The sequence below is a fragment of the Amphiura filiformis genome, chromosome 20 (assembly GCF_039555335.1).
Source record: "Amphiura filiformis chromosome 20, Afil_fr2py, whole genome shotgun sequence".
In the NCBI taxonomy this organism is placed as follows: domain Eukaryota; kingdom Metazoa; phylum Echinodermata; class Ophiuroidea; order Amphilepidida; family Amphiuridae; genus Amphiura; species Amphiura filiformis.
Window position 1 is genome coordinate 53,510,806 of NC_092647.1, and position 22,983 is coordinate 53,533,788.

General features: G+C 34.8%; 1 protein-coding gene across 2 annotated transcripts in view; it reads left to right on the forward strand.

The window, feature by feature from the left end:
- LOC140142001 (uncharacterized) overlaps positions 1-22,983 on the forward strand; it is a 192,309-nt gene that overhangs the window by 77,237 nt on the left and 92,089 nt on the right. For both annotated transcript variants that reach the window (XM_072163900.1, XM_072163899.1), the window contains exon 3: positions 3,746-3,819. In XM_072163900.1, the coding sequence (XP_072020001.1) occupies positions 3,746-3,819 (74 nt within the window). The remainder of the gene's footprint in view (positions 1-3,745; positions 3,820-22,983) is intronic.

Here is a 22,983-nt window from a genome sequence, read left to right on the forward strand (position 1 = left end):
TTTACATCTTTAGTCTCGCTTTCAGTTTTCCGCTTCGCTAACTCCGGCCTAATTGGAGCCAAACGCCACCTACGGCAACGAAGTGATCAATTAAGAAAAAGGTGGATAGGTTTCGTTCAATCGACCTTTTGATCAATCCCATAACTCCTTGCGGTTGGTCCCGTGAAGTCAAATGACGACATCTCGAGTCGAACCGTTGTGAATTATGGGATTTACCGAAAAGGTCAATTGATAACAATTATTGTCAAATGTAAAGAAAACTGCACTGGAGATATTAAAGTATAGAAATATTGAATCTTGAATGCTGAGCTGAATGCGCACTGACATCATTTGAAGGAGAGTTGGGCACTTCGTCTGGTAAATATTGCAGGTTCGACTCCTTTACCTTTTCTTTTAGATACCATTTTATTGGAGAGGTAGATATGTGATGCGATCGAGCAAAATCAGTCGGAACTCGCAAACATTGATTTTGAGATATAGCCAAACAAAGGAAATATTTCCTTTTGTTTCCTAGTGTTTTGGAAACTCTTTAATTGCTCATATTTTTGGAACTGGTTGTTCAATTTCAATGGGGTTTTCTGCAAAATCCAACTTTGTAAATGCTTTCTATTATCCTATAAGAAACTGAAAATTTAATTTTTCCGAGTTCCGACTGATTTTGCTTGATCGCATCACATATTTGTCTCTTCCTAAAGTAAAACACAGTATCTGCTTACTATGTTCGCAGGAGAATAAAAGTTGAATCATTTCAATTTTCAATTTGACAGTCTCCTCAGTCATAGAGTATAGTGACGTTTCTTCTTTGGACAATTGGGATTTCAGTGCACGGTGGAAGTAAACCCAAGCATAAAGAAAGCAAGAAAGAATTGTTATTGTCAGCTTTCTATTGATTGAAATCTGGAACCATTTGTGAAATCAAAGATTAAGATAACGAAAGCTGCTGAGTTCGACATAATGAAATATCATGAAATAAATTGAATATTAACACTTGGGAACTCTGAATGAAATTTTTCACTGGAGAGTCGAATGTCGATGAACGCTCTTTTCAATTGAATACATGGTCATGTCTGGCAGGAATGAGGCGGGAATACACAATGAGTACACTCTTCTAGTTTACAACATTGAAGCCTTCAGCTTTAAAATACGATGTTCTGCCTACTTGTTATGAAGAGAGGTTCGTACCAACCGTCACTGCATCTTTATAACTAAACATTGCACATGAATGGCACCAATACCAATTACGGTAAGCTCGCACCGGCACCACGGACTGGACCAATGCGGATTCAATTGGGATTAACTTCCTTTGTGGCATGTGACAATGTAAAAGATAGTCAAAGGAAAGCCCTCAGTTGTTTCTTCAAGTGATGCCAGTGATGGTATAGTGAATAAAATGTCAGGTTTGTGTTACACTAAAATTAGTTTGCACGATATGATATATTTTGAATTATGTGAACATTTCTATCCGCGCTGACCAGGCATTTATTGAGAACGTGGACAATCCTACCTTAGTGTGATTGAACCATAAGTGGGTAAGGGTCTGCTCTATACATTATTTTCTTTATTTAACCTTCATCTTGCTTACTTGACATGCCTTTACCAAACTGCTAATATTTCTCACTTGTCACCACATATAATCTTCATCAACATTCAGCAAAATCAACCAAACGTAAAGCACAATAGCTATGCTTTAGAGTCCCAGGAACTTGATAATATGGCATACATTGCACAACTTGCTCACAGACAGTAACATTGAAAGTTTGTTGATATTTGTCACCTGTGCTCCAGTTATAATTCAACTTTAACTAGTGTCGTAATACTCTCACATTTAAATTGTACTTTACGCGAACTAATTACGATGAGCTCGTGACCTAAAATTAGTTCACGGCTCATAGTCTGGGGAATAATTTAGTCATTGTTAATGTCCTGATTAGCCGCCCTAAAGAACCCTAAATAGATTTCAGCTGCCATCAGAAATATATTTGCTATTCACCTAAATAGTAGGGTGTAAGGGTTTGAACTCTAGAACTCGTTTACTCAGTGTCTTTTCAAAAATCATGGGGTTTTTATGCTTAAGGTTATACGAGGTATTGTTGGTCGAAGCAGCCAAAAAAATAGATTTTCATTATCTGAATCAATATATTATTGACAAATAATACTTTGGTGTTTTGCAAACGTTCATTCTACAAATCATATACTTTGAAAACCTGCTTAATTTATTGTTGTTAATGAGTTATGTACGTTTTACAAAAGTGTTGTTGTTTCAGCCCTCTTTACAACATACATGTAACTCAAGAACCACAGGACCTACAAAAGTATATCTGTGATATTTGAATTCTTCTACACGCTCGCTATGAATTGAGCAATGCAATTTTTTGCTAAAGCTCATTACCATTCACAAGATGCTGTGAACTACATTTTTGTTGCTGCTTCGACCAACAATACATCGTATACCCTTAAGTGGTGTGTTGTGTATAGAATGCAACTGGCGCGCATGCGGTTGGTGCGGGGTTATGTGTATTAATTGGTATTTAACTTAAAGACCCATTCAGTGATCCCAGCGCAAGTGTAAAAAATTAAAATTGCTTATACATTGCTTAAAAGTGAAGGATAAGTCATTCAAATTGTCATTTGGTATTTTTGAAATGACAAATTTGGCAAAAAACGAAGAAAACAGCAGTACTGACGAAGTTGAATCCCCATTCAAATACATGTAGCTAATTTAGATACTGTCAGTATCTAAATTACAGATTCGTGTAAAATGTCTTATTTTGTCTTAAATACACAGCTTTCAGCTGAACCACTCGCAGGCTATGTTAGCACATCTATGACAATGACAAAGGTACCAAAATCTGAATTTTGGTGATTTTTTACGATCGTCCGGATGAGCAAATCACTGAATGGGCCTTTAAATCAGTTTACTGAAACGCAAAGAGACGCACAGTCATGATTAAGCAAATATGATTACAATTCCAGTTTTGTTTCCAACATAATCGCAATAATATCAAGATCATTCTCATGCTCCACTTGTGAAGAACCAAGTAAACCTTTCTTGTCACGTTTTTAGATGGAAGCTTGTCCTTATTTGCTTGTCAACCCAGAATGTCACAATGTTATGGTTGTTCCTACACTACTGTCTCTGAAACCACAGGGTAAAATCAATCAGGGAAATATAAAAGGCTGACAATAAAAGGACTTGATGCAGATCTTCAATTGAAATGATGTAAAATGTACATTATGCAAAATCCGCATGCAATGGATCGAAGAAAAGTACATAATGGTTAAATGTTAACAATATTACAAGGAAGATATTAATAGAATTAAAATCATTTCGGTCGTTCACCCATCTTAGATTAATAGTAAATGACATTAATTCAGTTGTCATCTAAGTGATCTGTCAAAATCTCATACTATCTGTTCTATCAACATATACATTGACATAACTGACATGTGGAATAACTTCTTAACCGCTCTAGTAGCCTTAAGACAATAAACAATTGTTTAAATGAGATGGTGATGATTGCGTATGACATTAATATGATTGCTGTACCGTAGTATTCCATTTTTATCAAGAACGCTCTGACATTAGTGCTGTATAGCGCAAACCGCAGCATTAAATCATGAAGTGTACAATGACATCTATCACGGGTTATGTCATCAGGCCATTGCGGCAGATGATGTAAATGATTTGAAAAAGTATTTTCCTTATGTATTACTTACTTTCCTCTTCTCGTTCTCTCTCTTCCAGTTGGCAAAAGGAAAATGAATATAGATGAAAACAGAATTCAAGATTTACAAAGTTTGGAAGATGATTGGGATCCGGTAAGTTTAACGAAATGTTTTATTTTATTCCTATATACAGTAAGCCAAATAATTAAGGTACCAGTTACGTTCACCCCCTGTATATCCTGAACAAAGGCAGATATGTCTTAATTGGAACCAGGTGCCAATAGCTGCATCTTTTAGCTCGAATTTAAGATCTCATTCGTTGAAATTGTTCAAAAAATAAAGACGCGACGATCCAAAAATCCAAGGAAGATTCAAATTTAAAAGTTTCAGTTTACCACATTACATTCCATGCCCTATTGATTTGTACATAAAGCGTTCGCGAACAAGAGAACTAGCGCCGTGCTTTCATTGATTATCACGAAAAACTAGCGTCGTGCTTTCATTGATTAGAACACAAAAGTGCAACATTTTAGTTCGTATCTTCATTGGGTTTTGGTTCACCGTTTCTTTAATTCTCAACCAATTTCAACAAATAAGATCTTAATTCAGAGCTAAAGAGTACAGGCATCAGCTGCTTGTTTAAATTTTGACACATATTTGTCTTTGCTTAAGATATCCAGGAATGAACACAACTGCTATCTTAATTCTTTTGCTTATATTTAAGTAACAACATGACATCTTTTTCGGATATCAACGTGACTCCAACAACACATTTACTAAGAATGGGTATCCAACGACTGTGAAAACGACCTTGTATTCGTATATTCTCATGAATTTATTAATGTATAATGTCATGTAGTTTGGGTCCGTCTTCGTAGATTAATTTGGAACAAATTATTTAATTTTAAGAGCAAAACTAAGGAATCTTCAAACGGTGTCTCAATAAGGAAATAAATTTTGTAGCAGTCTCATCTTGCTCCTTTATTATAGGCACATTAAAGGGATTGATTTTTTCTTTTAATAAAGACTAAGAGAGACCCAAAGCAAATATCTGGCCACAATTCAGAACAGTTTTGCTATTGAGTGCAGATATAATTAGCATTTTCGGTGTATGGTACAAGAAGTTGCCATTTGAATTGGGTAAAGTACCTAGCACACTAAATATATATCAAAGGCTATACTTGACTGCTGACATGAAAGTGGTTCCTTTTCTGAATTCCACCTATGAAAAATCAACAGTTTTGAAGACTATTCAAATCACGCCTCGATCAAGCAAGTATTTATATATCCTTAAGATTGTTGAAACACTTCTGATGTCAATTGATTCTGTGATCTGGCTAACTTAGGATATTTAAGTTGCAATTCATGTAAACAGAAATTCTTGTGACAAACGTATATATAGTATTTCATTATATAATTGATCAATGTTACAACCATTTATATCAACTTGTTTCCTTAACCACTTAACTATAGGCAAAGACTTTGTATTGCCTTTCGTTTAGATACAGTTTAGGGTAATTTCAGTTGAAAACACACATCCCCTATTGAAAACTTCCGAACAGTGTGATTTTCAAATTGGACTACTTTAAGGTTTATACGAGGTATTGTTGGTCAGAGCAGCCAAAAAATCGATTTTCATTATCAGAATCAATATATTATTGAAAAATAACACTTTGGTGTTTTGCAAAAGTTCATTCTACAAATCATATACTTTGAAAACTTGCTTAATTTATTGTATTGATGTTAATGAGTTATGTACGTTTTACAAAAGTGTTGTTGTTTCAGCCCTCTTTACAACATAACTCAAGAACCATTTAATAACATTGCTCATTGTCTGATCTTTACATCAAAATCTAATAAGATCGGGTCATTATTATATCCTGCCTTCGACATCATCTAAGACCAATGTTTGACACTGTCCATGCCATCTGACATAGTACATAGTAATTTATGACTTATGATTTACAAGGAAAAACAGTAGTCGACCCATTCAATTGATTTCATTGACGTATCAGTATCTGTTCCATTCATACTTCACATTTCATTAAGGTTATACGATGTATTGTTGGTCGAAGCAGCAGAAAAAAGTAGTTCACAGCATCTTGCGAATGGTAGTGAGCTTTAGCAAAATTGCATTGCTCAATTCATAGCGAGCGTGTAGAAGAATTCAAATATCACAGATATACTTTTGTAGTCATACATTATGAAGTCGACGTCCTAGGACATAGCACCTCTTGCTGAGGCACTGCAAGCAGGTGGTATAATTGTATACATCAAAGGTCGATGTCGGATCGTTCAATACTCACCTGACGCACAACAAGATCGTTTTTCTGAGTCCTCTCATTATTAACCTGCGAGATCCATTTCTTAAGCATTCGTCATATGTTTGTAATAGCTCATGCTTCAGGACAGAGCATTGTGACAATGCAAATAAAAGTGATCCAGAATCTTTGTAAATATCCCTGGGTGTTTGTGCATGGTATTTCAAGGTTAGAGTAAGAGGCAGGTTTGTATGTGGGATTATAATCGCAAGAATTGTTTGCACTCGTAGAATGGTCAACCTGTTCATCGCACGCATAGGTTTTACTTTCTGAAAATGATCCTCTAAAAGTTGGATAATGTTATGAAAATGATTTCTTTCTATTACTTCTCTTTCAAGTTTGAAAACAATTAATAATCTTGTTTTGCCTCACGAATGCTCATCATGGAGGTTTCCCCATGTCGTTTAACAACGATCTTCTTTAATTTACGAAATAAGATTGTTTTTGGCATAAATTTTGAAGATAGATACTTCGTGTAAAAATCATAATGCCAATACATCATACATGATTCGGGACATTTAAAAAGAAATTTAAAGTTTTGTAAATATTCCTGTTGGGCAAGAAATCAATACTCTTAAATTTGTACCGGTGGTTTTATATCTATGCTTACGTTAGATCAAGAATATCATATTTCCCGTGTTTTGGTTTAATAATTTGTTATATGATCAAGCTTACCTGCTGAAGATGGCAATTAAAATGTTTGAATTGCCATCTTAGTCGAGTATGGTTCACTTTAAATGTTCGAATGGTTTAGTTCAAAACAACGCCCATACAATGATACTATGCTTCCGTGTTTGTATTAGATTACCTCGAAATATCATCAGCGTCTTGTTCAACTTCTTTATATGATGCGTTATATAAAATACCTGTTATGTTATGCATGTATCTAATAATCTATTTTAGTAACAAGCTAGTTTGGCGATATTATACAGGCATTTTATCTTATAATGTGATATTATCCTTTCCCTTCGATTTACTCATAGTCAGTTCATAATGAAAACGACTAAATAAATGTTACCCTTTAAGTGAAATATCATATCTACCGCCTCTATAAGCTTCTATAAGGCGAGTCGAAACAGTTTAATAATACAGTTTATTTCTGCAATGTAATACATTGATCTATAGGAAAAATTTATATTTTTCAAGTTTGGATTAAGATTTCTAATCTCTAGTGTATATAGTACTGTCCATCACTCCAATATGGAGTCAGGTTATGTAATCTGCGCTGTGGTTTCTCTATTTCTCTATAACTTAGGTGCCGAGTCTTCAGTGCATTACTATTGTCCTTGCATTTCAGACAAACATTGAACAAATGTTGAACAAAATGTAAAACTATTTTTGAACAAATGTAAAACTATATGTTAAACATTTATATTTTTCAAGTTTGGATTAAGATTTCTAATCTCAAGTGCAGTACTGTCCATCACTCCAATATGGAGTCAGACGGCCAGGTTATGGGATCTGCGCTGTGTTTTTTCTATAACTTAGGTGCCGAGTCTTCAGTGCATTACTATTGTCCTTGCATTTCAGACAAACATTGAACAAATGTTGAACAAAATGTAAAACTATTTTTGAACAAATGTAAAACTATTTTTTGAACAAATGTAAAACTATTTTTTGAACAAATGTAAAACTATTTTTTCAGACTGAGATTAAATTGTTTTTAAAACAGCAGCAGTCATGTACAGACTCTGGCAACCAGTGGAGTGGTGTTGGTCAGATTGTAGATGGTTTCATTTGGAATCCGATCCACACGCTTGATGTTTAACATGACTCTGTAGCAAGATGTTGCAAAGACATTGATCTAGTTTTCCATGTCCTTGGTGATTACCTATGACTCGCACCCGTATAGAAAGACAGTAACACAGTAAAGACAGTAAGTTGTCAAAGTATATGGTAATAGCATCAGCTAAAAGGGAGCGTTCTTGCAAGATGAAAACCGTATATAAACCAATTTCGTGTTCCAAAGTCATAACTAAGTTTGCTCATTTACTGTAGTTCAACTTATTATCCGCAATATTGTCGACATATTTATAGCTTAAGCTAAGTTATGATTATATATAAACTCCTCAACAAAAGTTTGGAAAGATTTTTTTGAAGCATCTGTATCTCCAATTATTTGTGGCATATTCATATCGTGTTGCATATCACTGGATAGCTACAATACTCCCCTTTACAATGACACCCCATTGGAAACAACAGCATTTTCACGGCTGAGTACACGCCTTGTGAATGTAGTGGGGTCTCAAAATGAATTTGCCAAATTGACCATTATTCTGTGCTCAAACAAAGCTAGCCACTAACCTCAATAGCGGGTGGAAAAACCACAGGCAGCCACAATAGTCAGGCACCTTCTTCTCATGCTGCTCACCGACCTGGTTAGGCTAGGTGGGGCGAGCGGTGTCATCTTGGAGGATTGCATTAGGTCCCAGATTGTGAAGTTATGGGATTGCAGCTTGCTGCACAGAATAATGGTCAATTTGGCAAATTCATTTTGAGACCCCACTACATTCACAAGGCATGTACTCAGCCGTGAAAAATGTTATTGTTTCAAATGGGGTGTCATTGTAAATGGAAGTATTGTAGCTATCCAGTGATATGCAACACAATATAAATATGTCACAAATAATTCGAGATACATATGCTTGAAAAAACTTTCCAAACTTTTGTTGAGGAGTTTACTTGCTTCTATAAGGACTAAGGTTCCAAACTAATTTAATTTGATAAAACAGTTGAGACATGATTCACATTACCCCTGATTTGTAATGTTTCTGCAAAATCCCTGTCCATGCAACAAGCAAGAACCCGAGACGTAATTGACCTTTTCGGTAAATTCCGGGGGTAAATCCCATAAGCCTTTGGGAGTACACCTGAGATGTCGTCATTTGACGTCACGCCGATCTGCACCGATGCGCACATCGTTTATCGAACATCGTTACTGCGCATTGCAAGTCGGCGTGACGTCAAATGACGAGTTCTCAGGTCTACTCGCAAAGGCTTATGGGATTTTCCGAAAAGGTCAATTACTGTCAAAAAGATGTTTGTTCCGTGTCTGATGCGGCGCCGTGTGGAATACAATGTTGTCTGATTCATAATACTTATCTATAATGTCAACGCAAGATTGACACATATTTGGTGAACTTGACAGTCCCATCTTGGTGAATGACCTCATTGATTGGGATAATACAAGCATTGAACTTGATTAAATGAACGTATGTTTCATTACCTCAAGAATGTCCTCAAGTATACATGTAGGCTTTTCTTTTTTCATCCTATTATTCCGTATAGCATTTCAGCTACCAAATATTTGGAAACAATTTCCTATGTTCATTTCCCTTCATAATAATATTGGTAAAATATTGTCTTCTTAGATTTGTCGCTCAATGTAAAACAAGTGCTTAGATGGCTGGACAGACAGGTAACTGAGACACAGGAATTATATTTATATGCCTCCCTCCCCCGCGCAGTGTCATATATCGAAATCCTCTTAAGTTTCACGTATCACATATAAGCATTAACGTATGCTCAAGATTGTACTCTTGTTTGCATCATTTTTATAAGAGATGTGAACCACAGGATGCTTTATTAATGCCACGTGAATGGATTTCTATTAAACAACTTAAATAATAATCAATAAAAACCCAAAATATTAGAAAACTTATATAAATACACATCTGGGCTGGATAAATGGATTTTCATGAATTACATAGTTTGTATGAAAGCTTTGATTAGATTCCTTTTTATTGTTCATGCTCGTAAACATGATTTTGTTTTCTTCATATTTCAAACGAAATAAGACACATATTCTTTTGTGTACTGCTTTGGCTAAAATGTTAATAAATACTGAACACAATTTAACCCTTACACTTCTCAAAGTATCCTGCTACGTATTTTGTTTTATAGTGCAAGGTGTTTCGATTGACAAAAAAAGTTTAAAAAATGAAATTATAGAGAAATGCAACGCTTTAAATAACATAACTGTCACCTATTCATTGTCTCCCTTAAAAAAATAAAGTTTCATGAAGTTGGTATTCGTAGGAAATGCTACTTATTATGGAATCCCTTTAAACATCCTGCGAGATCTCTTGCTTAAGCACTCGTCTTATGTTTGTAATAGCGCATGCTTCAAGATAGAGCATTGTGATAATACAAGTACAAGTTATGCAGGATCTTTGTAAATATCCCTAGGCGTTTGTGCATGGCGTTTCATGGTCATTGTTAATCTGTTTGGATGTTGATATGCAATTGGCAAGCATTGTTTGGTCATTCTATACGCTCGTAGAATGGTCAGCAAAAGTTCGAAATAAATTGTAGAATGGTCAGCAAAAGTTCGAAATAAATTGTAGAATGGTCAGCAAAAGTTCGAAATCACACGCATCTATGTGATTTTATTTTCTAAAAATTTCCACTAAAATTAGGATAATGAATAAAGAAAATTAATTATTTCTATTAATTCTCTTTCACAAATCGTACTCAATCATAGCTTCATGGAAGTTTTCAATAATGTTTTAGAAACGGGGCATCTGTTCATTTATGTAGTTCTAAAGGCTAATATATTTTGACATCATTTTTTGAAAATGATTTAAAAAATGTCTGTACATCATATGATTCGGTACTTTGGTCAATTTCCTGTCGGGCATGAAGTCAATGCACTTACATTTGTACCCATAGTTTAATATCTATGCCTACGTTAGATCAAGAATATCATATTTCCCGTGCTTTGATTTAATGATTTGATTATGATAAAGCTTACCTGCTGAAGATGACCATTAAAGTGTCGTGATGTATTCCATTCCCATCGTATTTGAGTATGATTTAATTTAAATGTACGAATGAGTTGGAGTAAAAAGTGGTATTTTGCTTCCGTGATTTTATTACATTACATCAAATATCTTTATTGTATAGCGTATTGTTCGGCTTCTTGGTAAAGCGCTCTAAATAAGTGCATGTTATGTTAAATAACTTCTCGTTAGAATTGCTTTTGAGTTATTCTTTTCCCAAGGTCATAATCAGTTCGTAATGAAAACGACTAAATGAAATGCACCGTTATTATATCTTTTAAAACGCAAATACAGAGTGGCTATGGTTTGATTGTTTGTATGTTTGTTTTTGTTGGGTTTTGTCAAGTGCAGATTAGGGCTACATTAAAACACAACAAAACAAACATACAAACAATCAAACTATAGCCACTCTATACCTGCGGTTTGAAAGATAACGGTTCATTTCACAGTAGGGCATACCATTGATCTATTCTATTCCAATGGTAATGGTTTCATCGTTAATGTGTTTTGAAAACTTTATAACGCGAAGTGATGAAGGCATTGACTTGAAGTGCGCCATACAGTTTATGACCTTCAGCTGTTAGGTTTCAAACTTTTCTTCAGGCTCAAAATGTATATAGATTCATTTGTATACTGTAATGACGTAATCAAATTGAATGACGTCATATACTTCAAACTTTGTGTCATCACCTTAACGACTTTCTCCAAATATTGTAAAATGTTAGAGTTTTATCAACACAATTACTAGCAAAAATACATACACCCCTCTATACACACACTCACCTCACACCCACCTTTAAAATGCATCTTTCCAAATCAGCTACCTGTTGATTGTTTTCACACTTGCTAAGGTAAACTATCCTTGTTCTGGACCTCCGCCGCCTTTAATCAATAACATTTAATAAAATGATTGAACGCTGAAAATCATTGTTATTATCTGTTCAAGTTACGGTGATACCTATATATTAAATTTCCTTAGACCTTTGGATGTATTGTAATGGTTATTAGGATTTCACCTTGAACAATCAATATAACTACGCTGTAGTTTTAACAATTAAAATCAACACATTCCCCTGCGGTGCACACCTCATACCCAGGACAATATGGATAAGGTGTCACTCTAGCTTGAATAGATAACATTACTTTTAATACCTATTGATGGTTAGATAATCAATTAAAGTAATATATCAAATCCTTTAAAAAAATAAATTAAGTGTACTACCAATCGTAAAGCTCGTACTATTTACCCGATGCACACCCTTGGATGTCTCGCGCGATGACTACGCTTAAAAGGAATTGGGCATTTGTTTCTATATAGATGTAATATTTTGTTTGTGTTTACGTGTACACACCCCCACACCCCTACGATATTCACACACGCACACAACAATTACAGCAAACCCATATTTACAAAATGATTTAATTTTTTAACATTTAATATGTAAACATGTGGGATATAATGCCGCACAGATCTAAAATGCTTGCAATGAACTCTTTATGTGAATCACTGAGCGATCACGACACATTGTCGCACCTGTTCAAATACAAAGGAATTGGAGGCGTATTACTTTATTCACTTCTTAACTATTAGTCCTATATGGAGCACAGGCGATAGAAGATCAAATAACAGTCTTTCTTATCAGGGGTGGGTGACCCGATTGAGAACCTCATCCCCCATTTTACTCCATGAAATTGAGATGCTGGCTTATTGTATAAGCTTATATTATTGTCCTTAACTAAATAACCACAATACATATGAAAACTATAATGAGATTATTGAGTTTCTTGACTTATTTCCTGTAAGATCAACGTATTAATATTAAGTACTCTTAAGTTTTAGTTAAATGGATAAATTTGAAAAATAATAGATCCTGTCATTCCACTCGCCTTAAAGAGATTCAATTAATTTGTTGCTTTAAGAGACTATGCAACCATAAACTTAATAAACGCCCAGGTATAACGAGGCGGCGATGGCTTATACCACTTTCAGCTTCTCGGTAATTCACTTCGAGGATTTTTTTATTTTCTATTTTCTGATTTCGTTCGTCTGCTAAAATTTATTTCAAGAATATTCATAATCTCATATCGAAATTTTAACCTTGCTTTCTTCTAAGACAGTGGTAAGATCACTTAAGGTTTTATTTTCACTTGCTGCATAAAAACGTAGTATATGATCGTTGTAATAACAACTTTTAATTTTAATTTAAAAATTACAATTTAACAGAAGAAACAGGTGTTTGCCCAAATAGGAAATGGCAATATATATATGTTCAAATCGAATGGATATTTATGTTGGACAATTCAAACTTTATTTAAAGGGATGCAGGTGTACAAGCTGACAGTATATGACAATTATAGCGTCAGCTTAAAGGTACCATACTTGTAAGATGAAAAAAATCTCATACTATTGTTTTTATGTTTCAAAAATAAGTTTTCATATTTTGATTGCGGTCTCTGGGTATGCAACTAATAGTATATGTAATAATAATATTGTCGACAAATTCTTCAGGTTCAGCTTTGACTCAGTCTTTGGTTCTGAACCGTACATAAAGTATTTTAGAAGAAAAATGCAAAAACTACCGAGGAGCCACAATTGCTCAATACCTAATATCTAATCACATAATAACAATAACAAACAGAATATGGTAGCATGATGAAGAAGAGGATAAGAGCCTACGCCAAATGCACAGGATAAGACAGCCACAAAGGAACTAATTGACCGTGGTTCTAACGCGCATTTGCCAAACCAGTTTAGAACCATAGATCCTGTTAGAATCAATGACTGCACTTAAACTTATGTATTTGGCGATGGCTTTGCTCTGGTAGGTGTTTTTTTAGCCCAGTGACAACATTATTGTCGACACACCCTGTAGCTCTGATTATGAGAACTAAAATTTTACACGTGTATATTTAATATCAACAGGAATTATATCACACAATTGCTGGTAATAATACAATTTTGTTTGATAGCATTGTTGCACAAACACGTCATAATTCTCATTAACTCATGGCAACTGATTTGAAATATTTCAGCAACTGGAAATCCGCTTGGAATACACTGTTACATAAATGTTACCTATACTTGTGGTATGCAGATCTGTCGATGTAAGATTGACACATATTTGGTGAACTTGACAGTCCTATCTTGGTGAATGACCTCCTTGATTGGCATAATACAAGCCATGAACTGGATTAAATGAACGTATGTTTCCTCGCCTCAAGGTATTTCTCAAGTATACTCTTCATTTTTGTTCATAATATTATTCCGTATAACATTTCAGCTACCAGATATGCAGAAATAATTGTCCTTGTTTTCTTTCATCCGTGATGATATTGGTAAATTATTGTCTGCTTAGATTTATCGCTAAATATAAAATGGAAGTGCTTAGATGAGTGGACAGATATTTGAGACGCAGGAATTCTTTTTATCTTACTCCCTCCCCCGCGCAGTGATTATGTCGAAATCCTCTTAAGTTTCACTTAGCATACATAAGAATTAACCTATGTTCAAGATTGTATTATGTTTGAATTATTTTTATTACAAGATGGTGGGATGCCTGATTGATGCCTCATGAATGGATTTCAATAGCACAGCATATTAATCAGTAGCAAATATTATATCAGAGGCAAGGTTGTGTTAATCAACTTAATTAGTTTCCTTGCAATTACGTAGTTCGTATGCAAGACGTTTCAAGTGTTCAACCTGAACGGTTGAATATTGCATGCATACACCTACGAAAAACATCTATTATTATAAGTACAATTGTTTGGTGACAATTTTTCAAAAATCATTAATAATATGGACTTCTTTTTATACTCTGTTATTTTGTGAACAGACAACGTAACTTTAAAGACTGTTTATTGAAATTCTATTGCCAATACTCATAACTTACAAAAATATGTTAAATGATTAAGCTGTTACATTACATTAAAAGGGCATTTCGTTATCCACAGCCTCATCCCCCCACTTTTCTCAAAAAGAGTTGAGATTTTTATATCACTGGAAACCTCTGGCTACATAATGTTTATGTACAAAATATTTCTTGCAGATTAATTCGTTTAGCAAAGATATCATGAAATTTGAATTTCGTTCTGGTATACCAAAACAAAATTACAACGTATTGTCTATGGAGCAGTGTAATACACATAATCATGCATAACTCGCAAACGCAAAAATCGGAATCAACAGAAAATACAAAAATGTTTTTAAAACGTTTTAAACATGTTATAATTTGGATTTTGGTTTAGATAAAAACGGTTTAATAACATTAAAATATCGGGTTATATAAAGGTCATGAAAACGTTTTAAAACGTTTTGTATGAAAATACACTACAACAATATTTTTAAAATGTTTTCAAAATGTCATTGTAAAATATTTTTGCAAACAGTTTTTGCTAAATGTTTTGTTAACACTTAGGCTAAATAACATTATGTTAAAATATTTTTTGAATATTATGAAAACGTTTTATACCCTTTATATACCCTTTATATAACCCGACATTTAAACGTTTTCTGGCTACATTTTCTAACTTTTTGGGAATGATGTCGAAAATGGTTTGTGTTTGCTGGGTATGTACTGAAAAATGTCATAAAAAGAGGGTGCTAGGATCACGAAATACTCCTTTAAGAGACATGAATGACAGCTGCAGCAGTGTACATATCGTTGAGCAACACGATTCTGTCTCAGCTGTATGTTAAAGTGTTCTGATATTGTCAGGTAACTAGTATTTAACATCTTAGACGATCACTTTTTATCTTCGTATAAGAAACACAATTACAGGTGGTAGCACAAAGTGGTGTTTTTACGCTAGTTACTAACTGCTGAAAGAACAATCCCTATTAATGTCCCCACTTTACAAAGTGTATTTGTTCATCGTGTCTCCTACGTCGGAGTATCATTTTGTGGGGAGCATTGCAGTGTTTGGGGGTAGTCGCCTATGGTGCATTCCCAGCTTCAATTACTGGAGGTGGAAACTTTCTCGGGAATTGACTTAGAAATCAAGTAGATTATATTCAGATTTACTCTCTCTCCTCTATGGTTCATTTAAATGGGTAAATGAACCATGAGAGTACCGTTTTCAATATGAGGGACGTTATCTTAAAGCGGCCCATACACGGCAATTAATATTTTCATGAGTTGAACAATGGAATGTTCCATTCAACGAAGCGATGTCATTTCGTAGATACGATTGCAGCCGTGTCAATACATTTTTTTGTATTCGGTTTTTTTTTAAAACTTGCTGGTCCCAGCAACCAGTAGACGTCAATGTAATTGAAAAGAATTATGTTTTTCGTGGAACGCTAAGTGACGTCCATACAATCTTACTTTGCTTAGAAGAAATGAGGAAGGCGAAAAGCTTTTTTTATACTTTCAATTTTACCGACAGAGTTCGAAAGATATAGAAACCTGTAAAACATGCTAAATTATGCAACAAATTTCTCCACCCCAATGGAAGATAGTGTTAAGAAATACAGCAGTTTTAGTGGATGGATAAAATGTATTTCAGCTGGGCTCAGCTTATGGTTTATATCCCTCTCACTAAGCGCTGAGTGTAATAGAGGCATTTCATTATGTCAATTGTGGCTGAAGAATACGAAATCGCGTACTGTTAGAGGTAACACTCTTTTTGTCCTGTATGCAGAACCCTAAGCAGTGATAAGGTTTAGGTTCTATAAAGGGTAAAAGATGGAGACAGGGGAGAAAGTGTAAGAAAGTGTACGAAAAACGAAGAGCAGAGAAAGCAAAACAATGCAAAAGAAATAGAGAAAGGAATGGAATAATAATTATTATAGAAACTAAGCACATAACAGCACAATACAGATATTCGTTGAAGCCTTTATGTGTTACGTAATTAAAACGCACAGTCAGGTATCTTTCACACCTGCCTAGCACAAATCTTATGAATATCAATTGGCAACATTTCCCATTATTTTCATCGCTTAAAATGGAGCAAGCTTTCTTTAGCTTACTTTAGTTTTTTGTCTCTGCTCTTGTCATCGGCGTCAAAAATACCTCAGATCTATAGAATTATTGATCTACTTATTATTATATTATATGCTTGCTATAACTGTGGCTTATTTTATTTATTTTCTTGGTTGTCTGAAGAAGGGCATTATATCTCCTCGAAATGGTGCTTGTCTTTATGTTTACCTATTTTGTCCTTTTAAAATACATTATCCTATATTTTGTTTGTTTGTGTTTTTATTTCCTCTTTTGATGTTTGCTTTAGCATCTTCCTTTGAAGTGCAAATTCTCCACATCAAGTTGGAATATCTGACTAAAATGATTTCTACTGCAAATTATTCAAAAGTCAAATTACCAACATATTTTGATATTCAGAGCTACAATCATAGAATTTAGTCTTGGGACAGTTTAGGACCATGAACTAAAATCGACCCCCCTTCCCCTTGTAACAGTGTTGATCGGGGTTTTATCATCAGGCTCCGTGTTGGACTCTGCAACATTGATTGGTGGGGGAAGGGGAGGGATATAGCATACAGGAGGGTTGAAGCTACACGTAGAACATTATTTGAAAAACGTCCATCAGAATTTACGTGACTGGGGATGGAAGCAAGGAGTAAAATTGACCACGTGTCCCAACATAATATTTCTAAGATTGTAGCCTGTTCCATTAATTAACAGCATTTGCCTTCACGTAATGGCATATAATTTGCGGGATAACTTTGATTTATAAAATACAATACATTATACCCATATCTTCGCAGGCATGGAAGACAATAAAAAAAACAAGATTCTACATCATAAAGAAATTCAGGATCAATTCTGTTGATCTGCATATTGGATAAGATCTCAAATATTGTCAGATTTATTTAAGAGTGATTCTTATCTTCCTGGGAAATTTACAACTAACCCTTTAACACCCCTTGACTGCACAAGGTAACAATCACCTTCATAACCAATTAATACGATCTGTTGCAATATCCTCGCTTCTCCAGAAAAACGTCAGCTATTTCTGAGCATAGCGCTTAAGTTTCCCATTTAAAATAGACCAAAGTTGTCAATCGTATGTCGAATATTCACGTCGGGTGCGAGAGGCCATTGAAACCAAAAAGCACACTCCAGCGCTCATCCGTGATTAAATCCTGTCACCGGATTGGTCATCATAGCTTAAGATAGAATGTTGGTTTCATTTTGCCTCTGGCTTGTTTAAGATTTTTATTGTTTCTTGTTTTGTCAAATAGCTTTGCAGTCAATTTGACTAAGTAACTCCATATTGGGGTCATTGGCGCGCTATACTGTAGCCATTGACTCTTTTTTGGCATCAGTAGTGGGTGTCATTGACAATCCAGACGGAATGCCTGAAAACTGAGCAAGCTGTATTGCCACAATTTATGCACGGGATTCAAATCATTTGTTTACTATTTTTGGTTTTATTGTAGGTACAAAACGTAAATAAGTTTTACATGTGCATATAATGTTCAATTAAAAAGTCAACAGTTTAAGTAATTAAATCCATTTTAGTTTAAAACATACGTTCTATACGGCATTAATTTTACAAATGCGTACAGATATGCACCAAATTTCTGGATCGACCAGACAACCTTGCTTGTTTTCTGTTGACATGGGGCAGTCTTCAGTGAACGGCCCTTTTCAGAGCCACCAACCTTTTACATTAGCAGGTAGGCGAGGTCTGCTTGTGCTCTGTTGACAAGGGATAGTCTCGAGTGAAGAGCTCTTTAAAGAACAACCAAACCTTTTACTTTAGCAGATAGGCAAGATCTGCCTGTTGACAAGGGACAATCTTCAGTGAACGAAGCCATCAGTAGGCAAGGGGCGGCCTACATGTCTCATTCTTAGGTACATTATCCTGAAGAAGTCAGAGCTACTCCTAACAAAAACTTGACAGTTCTAAACTTGTCCGACGGCGAACCCGCCAAAAGCTTACTAATTATAATACATAATTCTAAAATCTGAGCACAACAATATATTTGTTAACGTGTAAGTACACGAACAATCAGTGCACATTATAATGTGACCTAGTTTTTCCTTTTTTCTCGAACCAAACAAATTTGTAGAGTTCGGCATTCATTGTAACGAATGAACATTGACATGTAGCGGGTGAAAAGACTTGACCTTAAACATGTAAGGTGGTGCCTTTATCAGACGTGGTAATTCCGACAGTTTCCGGGCTGCCTCAGATCTGCTTAAAATACAAACGAATCAGCGTAGTCTAGTCTTTACCGCAGTAGACTAAACTGAAAATATTTTGGGTTCGTATAGATTTTTAAAAAGTAAATATTAAATGTGACCTGCTTGCACGAAACCCGAAACACGTGGTAATGTCGAACTGAAATATATAGCCTTTTGGAAGGGGGATATTTTTTTCGATTTTTTGAGGTTTTGAAGCTTAGTAATAAAAGTTTTAATAGTAGGATTTTGTTTTAGAAACAAATCAGCCGTTCCGTGCAAATATTAATTTTGTGCAGTAAAGACACTACCAAATTTAGAAGGCTTGGTCCAATATCCTGCCACAATTCGCCGTAGAAGTGACGTAATAATTGGATTAACTACCATAGCAATAGATGAATGCACTTTTTGAATACAACAAGCAGATTTCATTAATCACCTGTGTATATCAGCAAACATAGATTGAATACAATACCGCTCTTTTCAACGATACTAATCTTACAGGTGCAAGTGATCAGCCTTTCTTTGACATCTATGGTTCAATGCATAGGTACCGCGTGAATGTCGTAGTGCTGGGCGATATATTTCAAATTGTATTCATCTATTGATATGGTAGTTAATCCGATTAATTACGTCACTTCCACGGCGAAGAACACATTTTACTAGGCCTTTGCCCTCGAATTTTCCTTTTTAATTTTCTGGTATCTGTTACATCTAATGAAATGTAAATTAGGTAGATGGCAACCACGTTTTAATCGACTTTGATGATTTACCTCTGGGATGAAATTATGTGTTCGCTAAAATGAGCTGAAAGGATAAGAGAGCAATAATTGCAGTGTTAAAGTATAACAGTCGAACAGAAGCGCCTCAGACGGATAATATAAACTATTTTCTTCATCATCCTTATTTTACCCTCTCCTTACTATCCCTTCTTTATCAGTTGTACATGGAATTTTAACATCATTATGTACGTTGCTGTTCTAATACCAAATCAAATCCATTAAGTGGGCATTCCATTGATGGTGCCTGTTACGTAGCTAATTACAAACAATTATGGAAAAGCGGAATTATCACTCGAAAAAATAATAAAATTGTGTCTCAATGTTTCTCGCGCCGTTCATGAATCCGAGTACCCCTATTCTATTTATGCATTACAGAGTACAGTCATTCAAGCCATCGATGTTCTACGCCATTGTCATGCACTTTGACAATATACACACCTCAAGAGGACTACTTGTTGAGTGTGCACATTAATTTCTGACAAACCGGTATTTCCTATTTTGTCTGGCTTAATTGGATGGGGAAAGACAAACAGTTTCTCTGCATAAAAACCATGTCATTGTACTAATAAGTACATCTTAAAATCACGTTATCCATGTCTAGGGACATATGTTGAACATGTCTTCCTTACCCTAGTAATTAACCATTCACATGCATTCCGTCAATGTTGTAATTTAATATGTCTAGTAAGCTCGTCATTATCATCTTTTGAATTTTAGTTACAATTTAAACGGCGGGCTAATTGCAGTGTGGGATACAGTTTTGTCGGGCCAAATAGCGGTACTTTGAGTACTAAATATGAGCATATTGCTATATTTCAATTAAAACTATTGAATTATGAATAATTGTTTCTGCAGATCTTTGAATGTGTGAACAATATGAAATGCCTAAAGCCGGTAATTCTAATGCGGAAGGTTTTTATGCTACCTCTTGCCCGTAAGCATTGAATTGTTAACCAATTATATTGTACGGTTGTCTGTTGTCTGTTTACAATGTCACGTTGCAGTGATGAGATATATATATATTTTTGTTATGAGGACTAAGACCGATTTAATTAAAGTCAGTAATTATTTTGAATATTCCGGGTTTCATTAATTCGCTTATTTCGTCCTTTTTTTAAACCTTACGTTCAGGATGTTTTACTTCCTTATATGCCAAGAAAATTGATGATTGATTGAAGATTGCTCTTATAAGTCGATTACATTTTGATTTCTGTGAATTTTTCACAATGACCGTGGATGTGTTATTTATATAAATTTTTGCCAGAGCAGAGATGGGGTCAAAAGACACACTTTTCAGGTATGTTTTGTGTAGCATTACTTTGTGGGCACAGTTTCTTTAATCATAAAATGATTTGATTTTTCTCTCCATATTCTTTATCATATTCTCTTTCTATCTTCCTCTGCTGATACTTCCATTAGGCAACGTAACAAAAACGGGCGGAAGGACCTGTCAATTATAGTCGGGTGTTTTTGTGTTTTCATCAAATTACTCTAAAAATCGCCAAATATTATTGATTTTTTTTTGGATTTTTTACGTTTACGTATATTCAGCAAAAAACGGAAAATCTGGAACGGGTGTGCCTTTAGAAGAGATGATTTTTCGTCGCCTTTCGACCTCTTTGCTCATTACAACAAAACTTTCTTATAATGAGAGAAAATATACCGTTTCGAAGCATAAAACCGCAAAATTTACTTTTTTGGCTTTACAACTTGTCATTGGTCATTTTCAGCGATTACAACTTTACAACTTTACAATTATTGGTCATTTTCAGCGATTTTAAAGTAGTCTTTTCAGATGCCATGCAAAGAAATAGTTACTCGTCTTATGTCCATGCATCGCCCAGACCTATTAGTGGTATATAACCACTACATTCACAAGACGTGTACTCAACCGTGAAAAGTTGATTGTTACAAATGTGGTGTCATTGTAAAGGAAATAAATTAGCTGCCCATTGATATGCAATACGATATGAAAATGTCACATGTAATCTGAGATACAGATGCTTGAAAAAAATGTCAAAACTTTTTGTAGGAGTTTAGTTTAGATTCCTTTAATTTGGGACGGAAATAACATTACATTATTTGAAGCAAAGCAGCGTGATAAATCATATTCAAGATTTCCGGTTTCTTTTATGTCTGTATATTTAAATAGCTATAATATCTCAAAATAGACTCATACATACTGCAGTTACTGTCCGTTTTCCTATACACAATACACAGTGCTCTCACCATTGACGCGTGACCTCTACAAATGATGTATGTTGGAAGAATGGACACTTGCCTAGTTAACATCACTGTGTGAAAAATAACCAGCCAATATTTAATTTATTCTCCAAACTTCTAGCAAATATGTTTCTCTAACATGACCTAAAATTACAGCTAGGTTAGATGTTCAGAAATGGTCGCACTTTTGTAAAATATGAGTGAGGGCAAAGCATAGCTAGCTCATAGCTAGCCAACTCCCCGTGTTAATTGAATGGAGATTTGACCGAAAATATTGAGCTATATTGGTAACGGACCGCTCCGTTCTGAAGGATGCCACAAAAAACGGTACAAGCTACATTTAAACTATTCTAAATAGGTTCTAGAAAATATAGTTTTGTAACATGTCCTAAATTTTTTGCTAATTTAGATGTTTGGAGAGAGTCGCACTTTTGTGTTTTAGGAAGGATATGTAAACGACAGATAACACCAAAAATATGAAGAAATTATTTCCAAACCGTATTAAGTCAACAATCATTATGTTGCTCATTTTGAAGAATGCTGGTTAACAAAAAGCAGGTCATTGTCTCATTTCGTGAACAAAGGTACACATACCATTGTTTCCTTTCGTTTCCTTTATAATCGGTTACCCAACTGAAGCTATAATACCAGCTTTATTGCGATGTCGCACATGTAAAACAGACACTTGTGCACAACCAGAGAAGATCTGATTTAATCAGTTGAGCTGCTTCAATGAGTGTTATCTTGGTTTAATAGCTTTTAATGGGGTTTAAGTCCTGCAAAGGTCGAGATGAATTCTACTGTAGACATGACTGCATCATGATGTCTGTGTACCCAGTGGCAAAACAAGTTTGTGAATGTTATATAGATAGTGTGATTTATTACAGATGATAGAAACATTATGATGATTTAACAAGTAATTCAAATGACGGTAAAACTTCTACAGTTCTATTCTGTTGCAACGTACATCGGAATAATTCTGCTCTGAAAGTGGGCTATCCCACAAATAGTGACAAATCCTTTGAGAAGGTAGATCATCAAAGAATTGGAATTACCATCC